The sequence below is a fragment of the Staurois parvus genome, unplaced genomic scaffold (assembly GCF_062004578.1).
Source record: "Staurois parvus isolate SC_StPar_1 unplaced genomic scaffold, SC_StPar_1.0 ptg000196l, whole genome shotgun sequence".
In the NCBI taxonomy this organism is placed as follows: Eukaryota; Metazoa; Chordata; class Amphibia; order Anura; family Ranidae; genus Staurois; species Staurois parvus.
The window spans coordinates 2,696,218-2,718,041 of record NW_028317992.1 but is presented as its reverse complement, the minus strand read 5'-3'; the positions used below and the strand labels follow the sequence as shown (position 1 = coordinate 2,718,041).

General features: G+C 42.0%; 1 protein-coding gene across 6 annotated transcripts in view; it reads left to right on the top strand.

The window, feature by feature from the left end:
- GDPD5 (glycerophosphodiester phosphodiesterase domain containing 5) overlaps positions 1 to 21,824 on the top strand; it is a 344,747-nt gene that overhangs the window by 222,153 nt on the left and 100,770 nt on the right. For 5 of the 6 annotated variants that reach the window (XM_089678003.1, XM_089678001.1, XM_089678002.1 and 2 more), the window contains exon 3: positions 20,951 to 21,054. The exons of the other annotated variant lie outside the window; for it this stretch is intronic. In XM_089678003.1, the coding sequence (XP_089534129.1) occupies positions 20,951 to 21,054 (104 nt within the window). The remainder of the gene's footprint in view (positions 1 to 20,950; positions 21,055 to 21,824) is intronic. 6 annotated transcript variants of the gene reach the window in all.

Genomic DNA, 21,824 nt, shown 5'->3' with positions numbered 1-21,824 from the left:
CATCAGTCCCTAACCCTCAAGGGGCGTACAATCTAAGGTCCCTAACTCACATTCATAAATACACATACTAGGGCCAATTTAGACAGATCCAATTAACCTACCAGCATGTCTTTGGAGTGTGGGAGGAAACCGGAGTACCCAGAGGAAACCCACGCAGGCACAGGGAGAATATGCAAACTCCAGGTGGTACTGTGGTTAGGATTCGAACCAACGACCCTAGTACTGCCAGGCGGAAGTGCTAACCATTTAGCCACTGTGCTGCCCATAGTTTCTGCTAACTCCAAACTGATTACTTGTAAAGGCGATTAAAATGTCACCTATGGACATTTTTGGGTACTGAATTTGGTAGCCAATTCACAGGCACATACACCTCTAAGGCATGACATGTCTGGTACCTGATTACTTGATGCACACCCATATTTTATGTTTTACCAAAAGTTGGGCATTTTATTATTTGTGTGCAAAAATCAATTTAGAGTGTATTTACAGTTTATAAACTGTTGCGCAGCTATCACATAATATAAAACAATTGTAACTTCCACCATTTTATTCTCATGGGCCTCTGCCTTCAGAAAATATATAATTGTTTGGAGTTTCAGAATAATTTTCTAGCAAAATATGCTGTTCTTTTAATGTGTGTGCAAAAAAATTTTCCATGGTAGAACCACTTGCCTGCCGTAGATGTACTGCTACACTGCGGCACGGCTGCGCAAAATCATGTGTATATATACGTGATTTGCATTTTCCGGGTAGGGGGCATGGGCGAGCACCACCCTACCCGCACCGCTATTGGCTGCTGGTGATGTCAATCACTGGGTCCCGGGCGGGACTTGGTAATCGTGGGCAAAGCTGCCAGGGGAGAGACCTGTGTAAACAACACAGGTCTCTCTCCTGTCAGCATGGACATGCTGCTTTTTATATCTCTCTGCACAGCAGAGAAATACAAAGCAGCATGTCTCCCAAGTAAAACAGCTCACTGTTAACCCTTTGATCGCGTCAGATGTTAACCCCTTCCTGCTCAGTGTCATTAGTACAGTGTCAGTGCTTTTTATTAGCACTGATCACTGTATTAGTGTCACTGGGGATGTCAGTGACAGTTCCCTGTCAGTGTCAGAATGCCCGCCGCAGTCCCGCTGTAAGTCGCTGATCACCGCCATTACTAGTACCAAAAAAAAATAAACCCAAATTCCGGTGTGTATATACACCGCCATTTTGTGGACGTTATAACTTTCATGTAAACCAATTAATTTACACGTATTGGGATTTGTTTTAGCAAAGACATGGAGCAGAATACATTTTGGGATTTGTTTCAGCAAAGACATGTCCCAGAATACATTTTGACTTAAATTTATGAAGACCTTTTATTTTTAAATTTTTTTAATTGGATATGTTTTATAGCAAAAAGTCAAAAATATTGTTTTATTTCAAAATTGTTGGGGTTTTTTTTTGATTATCGCACAAAAAAAATAAACACAGAGGGGATCAAATGCCACCGAAAGAAAGCTCTATTTGTGAGAAATGATATAAATGTCATTTGGGTGCAGCGTTGCATGACCGCGCAATAGTCAGTTAAAATAACGCCGTGTTGCAAAAAATGTCCTGGTCAATACCCTGGAGGGTAAATCCTCTGGAGGGCAAGTGGTTAAGGAACTGTAACCAGCATGTGGTGAAAGTCTCTGAAATTATACCGTTGAGTTTCTGGATCTTTCCGTAACCTTTCACTGAGATGTACAGAACTTCTCTGTTTCCTGTCTCGTTCCGTCTCTGAGTGCGGGGGTGACCTGACTCTCTGCCGCGCTTCGTTGCGTCTGCTGACAGGCTTCCCCTGTGATGACTCTACCGCTGTCATCCGTGTCGAGGTGAACACGGCGCAGGCCATCATGTGCTCTTCGCTTCTGTGTTTTCTTAGTCCAAAGCCTGCTTGTTAAAGCAAAACTCCATTTTTAGATTGTAAGCTCCATGAGCCGGGCCCTCCTATTCCTTCTGTACTGAATTGTATTGTTGCTGTATTGTCTCCCTTATATTGTAAAGCGCTGAGCAAACTGTTGGCGCGATATAAATCCTGTATAATAATAATATAAATCCTGTATAATATAAATCCTGTATAATAATAATATAATAATTTTTAATGTGATTTTTTTTTTTCTTTTTTTCCTAATCTTTACATTCTAAAGACTTTTTAGATCCAGTTCTCACCCACGCATGCAGTACTCACATGTGCTGTTCAGATGTTTTAGGGGTGCACCTATTAATTCCTAATGTTCCTTCAACACGCGTCCACGTGTCAAAATTGCACATGACCTCAACGCACCGCATCCTACATCTCAGAGGGGTCCCCAAATAACAGATGGCACCCCTCTCAATGTAACGGTCTCAAATAGGGGGTGTCAAATGGAGCAGGGAAATATTTTCTGCTTACCTGCCTATGTCTTCACTATTTGGGGGGGGCGCGTGCACGCTAAGATGTTTTTGCTCCTATGGGGTCCCCATTCACACCTTAGCATTTTGTAGCTCGAAGCTGCAAGAAGTTAAACATCCAAAATCCCAAGTATTTCAATGGCGGCTGTTCATATGAGCACAGAGACGCCTGTTGCTCGGTGACTGACGCTCCAGAAGAGTCCAATTCTGCCGACTTTTGAAGCAGAATTGGGGTGTTTTCTGGCGTCCTGGACTTGAATTGAGCATTTTCACAAATTTCGGCAGGCTTTTTAGAATTGGTTCCGTTGGCTAAAACCAAAATGCCTAAAACTTGAGTACACATGAAAACACTTAAAATGCTCTTCTAAAACTATTGTTTATGCATGCAAAAGATAAAAAGTCTAAAAATTGCTCACATGTGAATGCAGCCTGAACTGGGACTACTTTAACCTTTTTGCTGCCGGGTCCATATGTTGTAAGGACCTGGCAGCGGGGGATTTACACACAGTCTTGGTAAATTCAGCCATTGAGATTGTGAATCTGGCAAGCCGACTTCTGGCTGTCAGATGAAAGCAGTCCGGCGGCACTGGATTGCTTTTATACACCCTCGGTAATGGACGCCCCCCACCATGTATCCCGGGCTCCACTTGCCCATCTACAGGCCCGGGACCAGCATAGTGGGTGTTACCAGGTAGAGGGGAGGGAGTAGAGTGGACATGCCTCTGCTCTCCTCCCCTTCTTGTTGCTGACCCAGAAGCGATGTGTAAAGCGTCACCCTCTGGCCCCCCTGTCTTGTACCTGGACAGTATGGCTGGGAAAGAATGTAATGCAAGGCGATCTGCATTGCATTACATTCAGTGGAACATAGAGGAGATATGCAGGGTATTTTAGACCCGGGATGTCTCAATAAAGAGAACCTGTAACCAACAAATCATCACATCGGAGACCTCGTTTCCTATGTTATACAAAAAAAAAAAAACGTAAATAATTACACCCAAGCATATAGAATTCACCGAAAACATTTTTGAAGGCCCCCCCACATATATGCACACATGTGCAAACGTAAATGCACATGTCAGTGGTGTCTACGCATGAAAATGTTGATTGCGATACACATTTACTTGTTGCAACCTCATCTTTTTATATTTTACCCAACAATTGGGTTATTTATTGTGATGATGTGCCTTAAAATTAAATTTGGTGTATTTTTTACAAAAATGTTGCGTTTTCTAGACTTTTGCAGTAACCGTGTGTGACATAAAAATTGAAAGTACCACTATTTAATTCTCAAGGGTGTCTGCTTTCAGAGCAAATATGTTTTGGGGGTTTATGCAATCTTCAGGCCTAAAATTATTTTTTAAACGTATGGAGGAAAGAAAAAAAAAAAAAGCAAAAACGGCTCTGGCAGAGAAAGGATTAAAGTATATAAAAGCAGTCACCTTGTAAAACAACCCATTCAGTTTAAAATGGAAATAAAAGCAAAACATTTGTGTGTGTTTGTTTATATAGACATACTGACCATGCTATGCTGTCTTGTCTAGCGTGGTCAGTTTATAATAGAAAAGCAGAGGGACTGTCAGGAACACCAGGGATTCCACACAAAGGAAGCAATACAAAGAGAATGTGATGCTCTAAGGATTGTGCGCAATAGAGACATGAAAGCTGTATGCGACAGCCATTTGGTTAAGGTCTCCCATCCTTCACTCCAACAAACTATAGAATTTGTAGCTGTAACATTTAACGAACTTCAAAAGAACCTCTTATCTTAAAACACAAATAGACGCAGTGTCCACACCTGGTCAGAGCTGTAAACATCTAGTCTTGTCAGGATGTCTGTTTCCAGGGACTATGAAAAACAATTTCCTCTGCCCCATCGTAAAATAACTCAGTCAAGCCGTTGCACATTACCTGTAAGGCCATTAAGGCTCTAGGAATTCAGAGTGTGCCATGAAACATCTATTTCACAAGGTTCCAATTCCACATACAATTCATAGAATTCAACAGGAACAGGACACATTAATATTAGCTATATGTTTGGGGAATATCACACTGAACAAATAAAGGTCATACTTGACTCCCCTAGCACATAAGAAAGGGGAGAAAGCAGTCTCCTCCCTTCTGGGTGACAAGGTACGCTGTGTTTGATATCTCTGTTTTCAAAATAGAATTATGAATAATATTCTGCCATTTTCTAAAATACCACCTGCAGATATTGGAAGTTGTTAGTATTAGTGTAAAACTGTATTTGGGAATTGGTTGTAAACATGGTGGCCTCCCAGCACCCATCCCTTAAACCAGATGATTAGTCAGTTGGTCTTTGGTGACACCCCTTTGATATCACAGAAAAGGGACTGACCAGATCTAGTAAGCAAGCTCTCATTTAACATCAACCAAGGAACACCCAAGAGGCCAAGGACACGTTTTTGCTCGGACAATTGGACTGTGCTAAAACCAAGGACTTTGCAAGTATTTTGCTTTCTTAACTCCTTTCATTTATTTCTCTGTTGCTTTATTGTTCTCTTTATTTCTTTGTAACATCCCTTTCTGTAAATATATTATTTGCACCATTTGACCTTTTTATTAATTAACCCTGTTTTGAAAAGTGTTAAAATTACTTTTAAGGCTTTTAATGCAAACTAAAGAATCCCTGTCTCTTGAAGAGTGCTGCTGTATATAATAATCCTCTGAATATACCTGTCTGTGGTGACAGTGTGTGTTTACAGACGCTAATTGTTCACATTTGTTCTTGCTAATATAGTGAAGGGTTGATAGTCCCAAAGCGACCTGGTGGCAGTTTGGAGTTTGAAGGGTTAATTTCGTAATTAACCTAACCCAGTGAAAATCACTCACAGGCTGTTGGCACCTAGATTGTGGCTCGCAGGCTGGAAAATCTTGGTGCAGTGCGCAGCTGAGAGTGGCATTGTTACGCCACTGACAGCGCAGTGTGAGATTGTCTGTCTGGTCCTTTTGTCATGAGTTGGTGAGAAGGGCTGGGGTCGGGCGCCATGTTGGGGTAACATATTAACCTCTTGCCGCCCAGCCACTGTATAAAAACGGTGGCAGGGCGGCACAGGCAGGCAAAACCACGTTTTAAAACAGGTAGGGGGCGCGCCGCCACCCTACCTGTCCCGCCAATCACGGCCGCGGATATCAGTCGCCGGGTCACAGCCGGTCCTTACCGGCTATCTTCCGGCGATCGGCGGCAATCAGTGACAGAGAGCACAGCTGCAGTAGCTGTGCTTTCTGTCACTTCCCTGACAGCTTGAGTACAAGCTGTTCGGGACAGAAGAGTTTCTCTCTCCCGATCAGCCTGTCCCCATCCAGCACACCCCCCGCCCCCTAGTAAAACACTCCCATCACACAGATAACCCTTCCCTGAAAAATAAAGGTAACCCCTTCCTCCCCAGTGCCATTAGTACAGTGTCAGTGGTTTTTTTTTTGCACTGATCACTGTATTGGTGTCACTGGGGATGTCAGTGACCCCAAGTCAGTACCCCCCAATGTCAGAATGTCCGCCGCAGTCCCGCCATAAGTCACTGATCGCCGCCATTATTAGTATAAAAAAAAAACTAAAAATCCCAGTATCTTTCCCGCCATTTGTAAACGCTATAACTTTCACATAAACCAATTAATTTACACATATTGGGTTTTTTTTTAGCAAAGACATGTCGCAGAATGCATTTTGGCAGAAATTTATGACTAAATTTGATTTTTTAATTTTTTTTACTGGACATGTTTTATAGCAAAAAGTCCAAAATTATTGTTTTTTTTTCCCTCAAAATTGTCAGCCTTTTTTTTTTTTTACAGCGCAAAAAATAAAAACCGCACAGGCGATCAAATACCACCGAAAGAAAGCTCAATTTGTGGGAAAAAAAGGATGTAAATTTCATTTATGTACCGTATTGCATGACTGCGCAATTATCCATTAAACTAGCGCAGCGCTGTATAGCAAAAAAAGGCGTAAATTGCAGTATCTATACCATAGTTTGTAGATGCTATAACTTCCACACAAAGCAATCAATATACACTTATTGGGATTTTTTTTTACCAAAAACATGTAGCAGAATACATTTTGGCTTAAATTTATAACCTACTTTGAGTTTACTATATATTTTTTATAGCTGAAAGTAAAAAATATTGTTTTTCTTTAAACTTTTTGGCCTTTTTTTGTTTATAGCATGAAAAATAAAAAGCGCACAGATGATCAAATACCACCGAAAGAAAGCTCTATTTGTGTGAAAAAAAGGACGTACATTTCGTTTGGGTGCAGCATTGCATGACCGCGCAATTATCAGTTGAATTAGTGCAGCGCTGAGTTGCAAAAAGAGGCCTGGTCATTAAGGGGGGTAAATCCTCAGGAGGTCAAGTGGTTAAAGTAAAAACATCCATATATAAGCATTTCGACTAAACCATTAAAGCCTTCTACACATGGCCGTAGCACATGCGGAGCCTGCATAATACTATTCCTGGGACCCTCTGCTACCATGTACAGTCTCCCATTGAGATGCATTAGAAGAGGCAGTTGTGCATAGGCGGTTACGTAAAGGCACCCACATGCACACTGACCTGTGCTCAAAATGCACAATATTTGCATTGCTTATGCTGGACTGCAACTCAATGGGAGGCTGTACATGGTGGCAGCGGGTCCCAGGAATGGCATTACGCAAGCACTACCAGTGATATGGCCTTTGTATGGCCATGAAGCGTATCTGGACCAATAAATGAAAATGAAATATTTTGCAGCTTCCCCGCCTTTGGATGTGGTGGGTGCGTCAATTTTCCTTTTCAGTTGATCAGGACACAGACAATTAAAAAGCTGACAGGGGTTGTAATCCCTCACCACTTGGTCTAAAGCAAGGCTAAAGGCAATCTATATTAAGACAGTTATGTAGGCAGCCATTGCTGATCTCCTAAAAATGCTAGTTACCTGGTTCTTAGTGGCTTCATTCAGTGGTGTATTTAGGTTTTGTGCTGCCCTAGGCAACACAAAAATTGCCCCTCCGCATGCAGAAGGAGCCTGACATTGACCAAGAACACCCCTGCCCTCCACCCGAGCCTTCCACTACCACTGCCCCCCATATACTAGCCACCATCACCCATGGGGAGAGAGAGACATTCACCTTCACAGCTCCGGACATCCCCAGGAACGAGAGTCGAGCTGTGCATACACCGTCATGAAACCCACAGTATATCCCGGAACCCATCAGGTCCCCATGCCATGTGTGTCCCTTTTTTTTCCAGAGGGGGCAGTGCTGCCCCCTCTTAAAAATGCCGCCCTAGGCAAATGCCTTGTTTGCCTTGTGGTAAATACACCCCTGGCTTCATTACCGAATTACTAATCCGTGGCAAGTGAAGTTAGGACTTCTGATCGGTATAGGCTGGCAGATGGGAGAACTAGTATCCTTCCATTTGCTCTTGTTGCAGTTTTGATCGGTTTTCTTGCTTTGTGGCAGTGTTGTGTTGGTACATTATATGGGTACAGTACTTTGTCCTAGTAGTGCACATCTTATTCTCCTTTGTGCCATGTGACTTTCCTTGCAGCTGAACTTTGACTTTCCAATTATAGACTTTCTTCAGGCATGATGTGTTAAGAGTGAAGGACAATGAAAGCCGCCAGCTAATTTGCCTCGTTAGTTGATCTTTTCATGCAGTTATTGGTGTTGTGTGGCGGCTATTCCTTTCAGCACTGGAGAGGAGGCATGTGTCTTCTAAATAGAACGGATTTCATCCATCATCCCAGCTTCATGGGGGCGAACAATAAAATGTATACATATGGGAAGGTGTGTGCGCGTGTGTGTGTGTATATAGATATATATCTATATATATATAGATATATATATATCTCAATCAGAAGAAGAAAACAATTTGTGTTGGGTGGCTCATTATTTTTGCATAGTTTAGGGGAATCAAAAATTAGGCCGCCTACAAGATTTTATCTGGTCAGCAGCTAGTGGATTGGAGATTCAGTTCAATTGGTGCCGGTTTCTAATTGGGATCCTAAGGTAAGGGACGACTCGGTAGGGGACTCTGATTTAAGGGGAGACTTTAATCGGGTAGCTGTTGTAAGGGGCCACTCTGTTGGGGACCCTGACGTAAGGGGTCATTCTGATGGGAATGTTTATGTAAGGGGCGTCTTTGAAGGGGACCTTGATGTAAGAGGGAAACTTTGAAGGGAACCTTGATGCAAGAGGGTGACTTTGAAGGTGAGTCTGATGTAAAAACGAATTTGAAGGGAAATATGATGTAAGGGGCGACCCTGATGGGGACCATGATGTTAGGGGCGACCCTGATGGGGACCATGATGTAAGGGGCGACCCTGATGGGGACCCTGATGAAAGGGGCGACCCTGATGGGGACCCTGATGAAAGGGGCGACCCTGATGGGGACCCTGATGAAAGGGGCGACCCTGATGGGGACCCTGATGAAAGGGGCGACCCTGATGGGGACCCTGATGAAAGGGGCGACCCTGATGGGGACCCTGATGAAAGGGGCGACCCTGATGGGGACCCTGATGAAAGGGGCGACCCTGATGGGGACCCTGATGAAAGGGGCGACCCTGATGGGGACCCTGATGAAAGGGGCGACCCTGATGAAAGGAGCGACCCTGATGGGGACCATGATGAAAGGGGCGACCCTGATGGGGACCATGATGAAAGGGGCGACCCTGATGGGGACCATGATGAAAGGGGCGACCCTGATGGGGACCCTGATGAAAGGGGCGACCCTGATGGGGACCCTGATGAAAGGGGCGACCCTGATGGGGACCCTGATGAAAGGGGTGACCCTGATGGGGACCCTGATGAAAGGAGCGACCCTGATGGGGACCATGATGAAAGGGGTGACCCTGATGAAAGGAGCGACCCTGATGGGGACCATGATGAAAGGGGTGACCCTGATGAAAGGAGCGACCCTGATGGGGACCATGATGAAAGGGGTGACCCTGATGAAAGGAGCGACCCTGATGGGGACCATGATGAAAGGGGTGACCCTGATGAAAGGAGCATGATGAAAGGGGCGACTTTGATGTGGTAGGTGATTTAAGGGGTGACTCTGATGGGGACGCTAATGTAAAGAGCAACTCTGATGAGGACCCTGATGTAAGGGGGGATTTTGAAGGAGACCCTGATGTAAGGGGCCACTCTGGTGGCGACCCTGATGCAAGGGGCCACTCTGGTGGCGACCCTGATGTAAGGGGCCACTCTGGTGGCGACCCTGATGTAAGGGGCCACTCTGGTGGGGACCTTGATGCACTTGCGTGGCAGCCCATAAATATCAATGAATGTCACTGTATGGCATTTCAGTAAAGTTCATTTAAAATAGAAAGTGAAGAGTGTGATGTGGCGCATCGGCACTGCCGTGATTCCGCTGCTTCAGGTCCCAGACCAGTCACTGCTTTGTAATGCTGCTGCCGATATGAATAGACCTTCACTAAAAAAAAAATGCCTGGACTTCGATTTTCATTATATCTTGGATACTTGTTTGCAAAAATATGTCTGATAATATTTTCAAAATGAGGCCAGCAGTGACCTCCATATTTCCCTCCATGCAGGTTTCCTTTGCCGGAGTGCTTCTTTAATAGTTCCTCTTAATCTCCTCCAATAAACAAAGCTTTATTCTCATCCGCACAGATGAATGCACTGCGCCGCACAGATGCCTCTGTTATTTTTGAATGTTAGTGTCTGAAATCTCTGGCATAGCAGACGGCGTCAGCATAATGTGTTAATGTGTTAAGAGGGAGAAGATTTAAGCCATTTTAAAGTGGAATGTTTAATGTTTTTTTTTCCGCTCAGTGCCTATCCGGGATTGCAGGTTGTTGTGCACGGTGTCTATTGGATGCGATAAGCGTATAAAGATCAAGTCTTGACCACAAGTATACGTGCCTAGAATTTTTTTACTTTCTCTTTTTTCATATTTTGTGCTGTATTGCATCCTTGGAAAGTTATGATGTTATATTACATTGCTGCTTTTAGTAGCCGTGGTTTCAGAAGGACTTCTTGTTGGTTTGGGATTGATTGAAAGTTTTAATAAGTAGGTTAGAAGACGGAGGCAAATCTCTGGTGCTTTTCTGAGCATTGTTATGTTATAACCATGAAACTACAGCATTCTGCTAAGATCTGTAAATTACAAAAAAAATATAGTTAAGGTACTTCTAGTTTAAAACACCATGTATGCAAGTCAACTGGGTACCCTGGGATGTTGTCTTATTGGCCATAAGCAGCCAAAACTGTCATGGATTTGACAGTAAGGAGCGGTGGTTGGAACTGACATAAACGGACAGGTAAGAACTGACCTTATTGTTTGGGGACCCTGGTATGGAGTGTTCTGGAAGTGTAAAGAAGCTAATATGGACCAAAAAATTCTCCTGTCTTAAAGCTGTATTAAACCCAAAAGCCACATGTCTTGTCCATGCTACTAATACCAGATCAGAAGAGACGATTGTTGCCAGATAACTAGGACTGCGTTCCAGACTGGTTGGGTAACAGCTGAAAGATCTTATCACTGCAGATCTGGTCACCAAGCAGTATTAAATCCAAAAGCAAACATTTATTACATACATACAAATTCTTAGATGCGAAGGCTGTATTAGTTTCCATTTTTAGGCTTGCTTCAGAGGGATGAGACAAACCATTCAACACTGTCAGTGGTGCCTAAAATGATCAGATTTATTTATGTAAAACCTTTATCCCAAAAGAAAAAACAATGTTGCTGTAACTGGTTATAAAGTGTTAGCTGGAGATTGGCTTCAATTTGGTAGTGTATTTAAATCTGCTAGTACATCTAACACTCTCCTCCTCAAAGACTGATAATGCTGCTGTCCAAAGGTGCCCCCTGTTCTCTTTCATCCAGAGTCGGGGTGCTCGAATACAGGAGGTGTGTTACTGGCCAGGTCACCAGGTTAATATAGAGGAGGAAAAAAAAAAAAAACTAAAAAAGTAATGCATCCACCACATGTATTGATTGGTAAGCTGCAGTACATTACATTTTTGCTTTGTGGTTTAGTTCTGCTTTAACCCTTTTGCACTGTACAATAGAAATGGTAAAGCGAGCGCTTTAAAATATGGTATAAAAAGCAGCTTGCATAAGATTAACCCCTAAAATCTTGAAACCTAAATAATAAAATGCAGCGCTCCTAATGAATAATAAAGTGAGATAGTGACCTATAATGCGCAATTGTATGCTCTAGTGGGTGAACATATAAGTGGTGTCTTTAATAAAGACAATAATTGATAAAACGGGACATCATCTCATAGTAACATATCATCAGCGCATAACTAAATAAATATAGAAAAGTCCTCAAGATATTCAGGCAAGGTGCGTCAATTTTCCCAAAATTGGAAGATATCAACAATTCTCATGGAAACTTGCATCAATGGTAGTAAGTGCTCGTGACTTCCGTGATATGGAGAAAAAAGAGGTGTGCTTGCACTCACCAGACTTATGATAATATTCCGCATGTAATAAAAGGGCACCGGTAGGTTACAGGCACTCCAATGGTACTGGGTACAACCTGGGAAAGACCTCCAGACTTCTCGGTGGACCCTCTGACAATGTGCCATTGCATGAAACGCGTCGGGGTATTGGCTTGCCGCACCAACGTCCTTACTAGCTGCTGAGAGCCATGTGCTAGGCCAGCGGCCATCTTGGATTTGAATTTCTTCTGACTTTCATGCATGTTAGTCCACATTTGTTTGCTGACCATTACTATGCTGCTATTATCCACCTACCTGTAGCTGCTGCTACCCACCTATGTTTACTTATGGCTACTGATAGATACTAGACTATATCAAAACAGTATGCTGCCCTGATTCATGTACCATCATTGGCATAATAAAAATTGCTACACTATATCAGCCCTTTTGTCTTGGTGGCTTACTTTGAGCTGCTTAAGGTGGTGCTTCTGCCAAATTCATTGATTGCTGGGTATTAACAACAACGAGCAGTCCTCATCCGCTGAGAGGGTCCACCTAGAGGTCTGGAGGTCTTTCCCAGGTTGTACCCAGTACCATTGGAGTGTCTGTAACCTACCGGGTCCCAGATGACTACCAGTGCCCTTATATTACATGCGTAATATCAAAAGTCTGGTGAGTGCAAGCACACCTCTTTTTGTCTCCATATCACAGAAGTCACGAGCATTTACTACCATTGATGCAAGTCTCCATGGGAATTGTTGATATCTTCCAATTTTGGGAAAATTTACACACCTTGCCTGAATATCTTGAGGACTTTTATATATTTAGTTATGCGCTGTTGATATGTTACTATGAGATGATGGCCCGTTTTATCAATTATTGTCTTTATTAAAGACACCACTTATATGTTCACCCACTAGCGCATAAAAGTGAGCATTATATGTCACTATGTCACTTTATTATTCATTAGGAGCGCTGCATTTTGTTATTATACAGTTGCACAGAATACACCTTCTGGAGTGGCCCAGTCAGAGTCCTGACCTCAACCCGATTGAAATGCTGTGGCATGACCTTAAGAGAGCGATTCACACCAGACATCCCAAGAATATTGCTACACTGAAACAGTTATGTGAAGAGGAGTGGTCCAAAATTACTCCAGATCGTTGTGCAGGTCTGATCTGCAACTACAGATAACGTTTGGTTGAGGTTATTGCTGCCAAAGGAGGGTCAACCAGGTATTAAGTCCAAAGGTTCACATACTTTTTTCTCCCTGCACTGTGAATGTTTACATGTTATGTGCAATTAAACCATGGCAACATCTAATGTTTGTATAGTATTATGTTCAGCAGACTGTGTTCTTCTATTGTTGTGATTTAGATGACGTTCAGAGCACATTTTATGCCCAATTCATGCAAAACTCCACGTAATCCCAAGGGGTTCACATACTTTTTCTTGCAACTGTATAACCCTTTTGCATTGCATGAGCAATTTTGTTCTTTTTAGCACACCAACAAAGTAATATTTTTGGCCTGAAAATGATTTCCCCAACATTATAAGCGGACCTTGCTTTGTATGTAGCGTGAGGTCTGCTCCAACTCTCCAGCATTTACTGTAGACTAATCCCTTTACATAAACCTCTGGACTGATTTCATTTTTTAAAATGCCACTTACATTTATCTTCTGCACTTCTAGATGTTTCAGTGTTTTGCAAAGCACTTGAGGACCCAAGAAATCCAGGGTGCTTTGATATACAAAAATGCGAATAGCTGCTGTGATCCTTGGCTCTGACCCATGAATTGGGTTTTACGTTTTCCACTGATTTATTTTTAACCATAAACCGTGGCCAGCGATGGACCAATTTTTTTTTTTCCCTAATAAACTCACTCTATAAATATCACCCAAGGAGGGCCGGATACACCAGGCCTACTGCAATAGGGCATACAGTGAATTGGAAAAAGTATTCATACCCCTTGAAATTTTCCACATTTTGTCATGTTACAACCAAACAATGTGTTTTATTGGGATTTTATGTGATAAACCAACACAAAGTGGCACATAATTGTGAAGTGGAAGAAAAATGATGGTTTTCAAAATGTTTTTTACATATATTTGAAAAGTGTGGCGTGCATGTGTATTCAGCCCCCTTTACTCTGATACCCCTAACTAAAATCTAGTGGAACCATTTACCTTCAGAAGTCACCTAATTAGTAAATAGAGTCCACCTGTGTGTAATTTAATCTCAGGTTAAATACAGCTGTTCTGTGAAGCCCTCAGAGGTTTGTTAGAGAACATTAGTGAATAAACAGAATCATGAAGGCCAAGGAACACACCAGACAGGTCACGGATAAAGTTGTGGAGATGTTTAAAGCAGGGTTAGGTTATAAAAAAAAATAATACGTTTTGAACATCTCACGGAGCACTGTTCAATCCATCATCTGAAAATGGAAAGACTATGGCACAACTCCAAACCTGCCAATAGATTGGCCGTCCACCTAAACTGACAAGCCGGGCAAGGAGAGTATTAATCAGAGAAGCAACCGCACCTCACCCTGAACACACATTCCCACCGTGAAACATGGTGGTGGCTGCATCATGTTGTGGGGATGCATTTCTCTAGCAGGGATAGGGAAGCTGGTTAGAGTTGATGGCAAGATGGATGGAGCCAAATACAGGGCAATCTTAGAAGAAAACCTGCTAGAGTCTGCAAAAGACTTGATACTGGGGTGGAGGTTCACCTTCCAGCAGGACAGCAACCCTAAACATACAGCCAGAGCTACAATGGAATGGTATAGATCAAAGCATATTCATGTGTTAGAATGGCCCAGTCAAAGTCCAGACCTAAATCCAATTGAGAATCTGCGGCAAGACTTGAAAATTGCTGTTCCCAAACGCTCTCCATCCAATCTGACAGAGCTTGAGTTATTTTGCAAAGAAGAATGGGCAGAAATGTCCCTCTCTAGATGTGAAAAGTTGGTAGAGACATCCCCAAAAAGACTTGCAGCTGGAATTGCAGTGAAAGGTGGTTCTACAAAGTATTGGCTGAAAATACATGCCACACTTTTCACAGATTAATTTGTAAAAAAATTTCAAAAACCATTTATCATTTTCTTTGCACGCCACAATTATGTGCCACTTTGTGTTGGTCTATCACATCAAATCCCAATAAAATACATTTACGTTTTTGGTTGTAACATGACAAAATGTGGAAAATTTCAAGGGGTATGAATACGTTTTCAAGGCATTGTAATGTCAAAATTGTTAATTTGCACGTCCTCCAAGAATGATTAACTGGGAATTGGGGTTTACCTATAGACGGGATAGACCAGACTGGGAAATGGTCATCTCATATTAATTGGTACGTCGCTTTCACCAACAGGCATGAAGTTCTAAACTGACAGTACAGTGTGTGACTGATTTATATTGCCGGTTTTTCTTTTTTTCATAGAGTGTATGGTTTTCCTCTAATCACATTAACAACTAGCAATTGGTGGTATCCGATTCCGTAATTTTATTCTAGACATTCATCTTCCCTCCGATGTCTCTGCTCATGTGTTCTCCAGACTCCTTTGGTGAAGGTCACTGATAAACATGCGAGACAGAATGTTCACAAGACAACCTTCATTCCTTGTCTTAATGAAGTTGTTCTCTGATAAGATGGATATCTGGTGATTGTAGGATCTGAATAGATTGCTAATTCTGGGCTTCATTCTGAAATCATTCTGCTATCAGGCGAGATGCACGTTCACTAGGAAATAGTCCATCCATTTATCATCCTTTTATAAGATCCTTAACCTAGATTTTCAAGACACGTGATTATTTCCAGATGTTCCTTTTATCTATACACAGGAGCCATTTTGTGACCTAGTCAAGTAATTAGCCTACTTATAACACTAGAAATTAGTGACATGCAGACACAAATGCTGGGTTTCAATTTAGTGCAAAATTCTTATATTCCTAGGATTTTGTTAGACTTCAACATTACTGTGACGGCCTACCCTGGGGGCTTCTGTCAGAGAACTGCTTATGGTATTATAGCTGGGCAGTGCATCAAAGAACTAGAAGACACTAGCTTAGGTGCAACAAGGAACTCAAAATTCACACAGAATTTTCCACGTAAAATCAAATACGTGCATGATCACATGATCCTGAACAATGCAACCTGTAAACGGTAATATCATCAGTACATCTAACAGTACATCCAATGAACATTTAACAGTGATCTAATCAATTAGCAATCTAATTAACAGCTAACAGTGATCTAATTAACAGTAAGCTAATCAACCACCAGGCAGGAGCACACCCCAGACAGCCCGGCAACAACCCCACACACCTGGATATACAAGTACATTACACATGCTGTCTTTCAGGTGTTTTCCTTTCACTTGTATAATCTGTCCACTAGAAAAGTCATCATAAAACAGAACTCGTACAATATTCCAACAGTCTGTAAAAAGTGGAATTCATTTATCTTCATAGATTTCTTGAGGGAGATTGCTGATAAATATTTCTGTCCCAAGTGGAGGAGCTTCTCCAACCCAGTCTGCTTGAGGGCCACCATGTTTCCTCTGACCATTAACCTGTACCAGATCAATATTACACCTTTCCATTCACTCCAGAATGGAAGCTGTATTGACTTTATTCAGAGAATTAATTCAATCCTCACTCTGTGTTCTTCAAGTTATTATCCATCATCACAGCCTGATCTGCTCTCACCACGTCATCAGAGGCTAAACTGAGTTCCATGCTCTGACTGGGAGAAGCAGACAAAATTTCCGGTCTCCTCCATGGGCCATAATCAGTGGGTTGAAGGCTAGTCCCTAGTCCCCTCCAAAAGCCTCTGTCCCGGTTTGGTCTGTCACCCCTTCGGGCTGCTGAAAAACTACCTTCCTCAGGACACTTACCAGTTTGCAAAGAGGTCCCCCTTTAAGCTTTATTCACACCATATGTAATATACAGTGTAATATACCAGATACTCCGGCTGCTCACAACGGCTGAGCACAACGGCTGAGCACTGTGTCCACCAAGAGGCTCTCCAGTACGCATGTGTTGAGCGATTGTACCGGTACGTCGCTTTGCCACCCGCTATCAGTAAATGTACTATTAGCAGGCAGCAAATGGTTATAGTTCACGAATATTGTCAGGTGTGCACAAGGATCTGAGCGCCACTACTATTGACCATCAGATAGCAAAGGTTCAAGATTGTTGCAGTTGTGTAGGGAAGCTCCCCGCTATGCAATGTGCAGAGATAGATCCCATCTACACCTTTACCATATATTAAGATCTTTTCTTTGTTCATTCTATTCTTCACTACGGAAGATGAGGGCTTTGAATTTATCAATAAGTCATGCAACCTCTAGTTCAGAAGGATAACGTCACATACTTCCTATCTGACACAAGAGGTCACACAGCAACAGAGGAAAGTACCGGTGTTTTGATTGCAATACCTTGGCAATCTATCTGGCCATCTTGAAAGAACCTAGGACTTGGAAACAGGAGTATTATTTTCTGCACCCTGGCTGCCTGGCTCAGTACAAAGTCATACATTGGAACAGCCCATCTATTGGAATTAAATTTCTTTCCTCCTGAGCTGTCCCTCTTTTTGGTCATACTACACTAAACCTGTCACCCATTTGTTTTGAAAAGCCAGTTTAAAGGATAAGTAGTAGTGAAAAAAAAAAAGAACTTTTGGGTTTATCAAATTATGTGCTTATGAATTCTTCATGGTTCGTGTAATTGTGTGGGTGGCAGTGGTGTGCCTTTTGCCTACATACTGTACATTGTGCTATAATGTGTGCCATTTTTCATCTCACAAAGTTGGAAGGTAGGTATAATACTGAGGTTTTTACTGTCATCTCATGGGAAATTTCTTCAATGGGGAACACAGACCGGAACAGTGTAAGGAAGTATTAGAACGTCTATTAATATAATAAGGGAACCTTGCGTTTTAGTGAAACGTCTGCTGTATTCCTGTATGCATAAAGACATGGCATAGACCTGGTAGAGTTTAGAGTGGAGGTTCGTGAATGGCCATTAGAGAGCCCTCACCTCAACCCTACTGAACACCCTTGGGATGGATTGGAATGCTAATTGTGAGCCAGATCTTGTCCAAAAACAGTATTTGACCTCACAAAGGTTCTTTTAGTTGCATGGACGCACTTTAAATGCTTGTGGAAAGACTTACCAGAAATGTGGATGGCTGTTCCAGAAAAGGGGGGGGGGGGGACTTTATCTCAATGCCATAATTTTAGAATGGGATGTCCAGCAAGTTCATGCAGGTGTGATTGTCAAGTGTCCACAAAGTTTTGGCAATATAGTGTAACTGTCTTGTGTTAATTACACTTTTGTGGAATATTTCCTTATGTTTGGTTTGTTATGAAATCCTTTTAATAAAGGTTATGGTTTAGAATTACAAGTGAAGCATCTAATTAAGGTATTGCATGTGATAATTGGAGGCTCTTGGGTGGTATAAGGTTTCAGTAGAAAGAAGCGCTGAGAACTTCTGACTCATGGAATCATACAACACATACAGGTATTTATCAAATTGTTGGGTCCAGTACTGCCAAGGTGAATGTTCTGCATTTCCTTCATTACGCGAGCTAGCAAGAAAAGCACAACAGAACCTGACACTTGATATAGGAGAAAACCAGCAGTTGTCCCACCACCTGTCATTCTCATTATGACATATACCTAGCAGACCCTGCTCTAGCTGGTTGACTTGTTGAAAATTAAGGAGTTTCTCAGTTTGGAATATATACCGCAGTGGCTTCTTTCACTTGCTGACTTGTTTAAATCTTGAAGCTTTCTAGGGAAGACCTTCCTTTTTAAGCTTTCTGACTCTGCTCTGTACTGCTGTCCTAAAGCTGATTTCCAAGCAAATGGTTAAATACACAGCTGAAAGCCATTTAAGCTGTTTTACCAGGCAAAGGTTTTATTTTTCTGTCTATTCATTACTGGGATTTACAGAGCCCTGTCCCAACACACAACCTGCCTGGAGGTCTGACTTTTCTTTGCTTTAGGTAAGTAATGCATCCAAATCTTGTTCCTGCCCCGACTTGCGGTTGGAAAGTGAATGAAAAGCATAAAATTGATGAGCCACTCTGTGCTCTCCTCCCTTTTAACAACTGATTGGCTCCTTATGCTTCTTTTCCCTTTTCCAGTATGAGCTCTGCCATACAAGGGTTTGGAGGAGGCCAATGCCAAGTCAGATTTAGGTACTTGCACAAGCAGTTTTAAAGACTCGCCTAACCATTTTTTAAAATGATTTAAGGCATGTTTGACGTACAAACACAAGTAAATTTACATCTCCCATTCATGGTTACATAAGTCAGCACATTATGCATTATAGGTCAATATTAATTACACTGACCGGCTACTTTTAGATACACCTTGCTAGTACCGGGTTGGACCCCCTTTTCCCTTCAGAACTGCCTTAATTCTTTATGGCATAGATTCAACAAGGTGTTGGAAACTTTCCTCAGAAATTTTGGCCGATAATGACATGAGTTACTGTTGCTCTTCAATCATCTCAAACTAGTCTGCCCATTTTCCTTTGACCTCTAACATCAACAAAGCATTTTCGCCCACACAACTGCCACTCACTGGATATTTTCTCTTTTTCGGACCATTCTCTGTAAACCCTAGAGATGGATGTGCGTGAAAATCCCAGTAGATCAGCAGTTTTTGAAATACTCAGACCAGCCCGTCTAGCACCAACAACCATGTCAAAGTCACTTAAGTCCTCCTTTCTCCCCCATTCTGATGCTCAGTTTGAACTTCAGCAAGTCGTCTTCACCACATGTAGATGCCTTAATGCATTGAGTTGCTGCCATGTGATTGGCTAGTTAGCGATTTGTGTTATCAAGCAATTTAACAGGTGTACCTAATAATGTGGCTGCTGAGTGTATATCTAAAAAGCAATATCATATTCTATTCCGTATTTGTCATTTTTTTTTAATGCTGTTGGAAACCAACTGATATACAGTACACTTTAGAAGTTTAGACTCTATTTTCTGATCTTTGAGAATGCATTGCTTCACAGTACTTGTAGCTACAAAGGTCCAGGAATAGCTTGTTTTAAAGCTCCTTTACTGATGAAGAGAATATGAAAACATCGACTGGGTACAGATGCACATTAAGAATTTTTACGTGCATTTATATGAATCTATTACATGTCACGTGACCTCTGGTGGACCCTTTGAGGGTACATAATGAGAAAACTGCATACATTGGGTGATCCTGCAGCACAAAGCCATGCAAATGTGTTAGTAGTTTGGCAGAAAGGTCCAGTTGTGTTTTCAGGAGCTAATGAATGGCTAATGGCATGACAGATAGGGCTGCTTTGTGGTCATCTGTATCCAGTGACCTGGAATGGCAAATGTGGTTTTACATAGTCATTGTATAAGTTGCCATACGAATGTTTCTTGTTGTGGCTTTTTGGAGCATTGTAGGATTTATTAAACGTGGAGCACCCAGTGACAAAATATGGATTTTAGCTAGCTACAAGGGAGACTGATTCAGCACAGTGGCATGTTTCCAATTTAATTTGATGTGAGTTAGCATCTGCTTTATTATGTATTTATTATATTATTACAGGTAGTTTGATATACCTAAAGTGTATGTAAAGCCAAACCTTCCCATTGGGGAGGTTTCCCTCAATTCTAAATTCCATTTCCCTCAATACAGGACAGGATATGAGAGAAATCCCATGTAAACTGGAACTATTGTTTACATTTGATGATTTCCTTTCTGTTTTCTTCTGTGAACTGTGACATTTGGGATTTTACCTTGCTTTCAGTCCCAGGACACAGAGACCAGCAAATATCTAATGCAAGGACCTGCCTGATTGCATGTAAATTGGTTAGATAGTATAGGTAGGTCCACATAAAGTTTTGTTAAGTAAAGTTGGTTGTACAGAGATTGTAGGGTAAGATTGTATGGTACGCCTAGGACATATGACTTCTGTACAATGTAAAGCCAAGCATTCGGAAGTGTCCCTTATTATATAAAGACAATCAAATATCCATAGCCAAGGATAAATCTGTTCAGGCCTTGCTAGCTGTAGGGTAAACCACTTGTTTCCGTCCATTTCACTCATGCTCATTGTCATCTCTTTATGCCAACAGTGGGAACTGCTATGGTTTGCGATCCTCACCTTCACCTTCTTCCTCACCCTCACCTGGTTTTATTTCTGGTGGGAAGTTCACAATGACTACAATGAGTTCAACTGGTGAGTACATTAACTGTTTTCTCCAGTCTGCAAAACCATTACTGCACATCTAAAAGAGAATTCGCAACCAAGTCAGTCCTTTTATGTGCCACAAGGTAACCTTCTATCATGTACCAGGACAGTCTATTGCAGCCTTTCTCAACATTTTCAACATAGGGCAACCCTTGAAACAACTTTCCAGTTTTATGGTACCTCTGCTAAAAATGACTAAGCTACAACTCCTTACACTTGTGGTCATTGGGAAGATTTCTCCCCTTACAGATAGCTAAAAAGATCAATGGTGTCAGTGGGAATATATCTGAGAGGAAGAAATTGCTTATTGCTCAAGGAACCCCTAGCAACTTGTGGAGAAACCATACTGTTCCGCAGAACCCAGGTTGAGAAACCCTATCGCATGGATGTCAGCAGAAAGTTTCCCAGTGAGCTTCAGTGGAGAGTGGTGGAGAGACTTGATGCTTGAGCTTTATTTGACTTGGGTAGTTCAGAGCTCACCGCAATACCCCATACCTCAATAACTTTCCCCAACTCTACCTCCCCTTGTAACCCCTCCAAAAAAAAGACACTACTCAGAAGTGGAATTAAAATGGCCGAATCTTTTATTAAATGACTTATAAATAACATCACCGCAGTATAATAATCTCAGTCAACAATGTTTGCAGGTACTTGACGGCAATACCAAATAAAACCTTGGTGTCTGTGGCACCTTTAGCTAAGTTATGTCTCCAGCCACCAAACACCACCTCGGGGAGTGTCTTAGCTGATCTCAGACA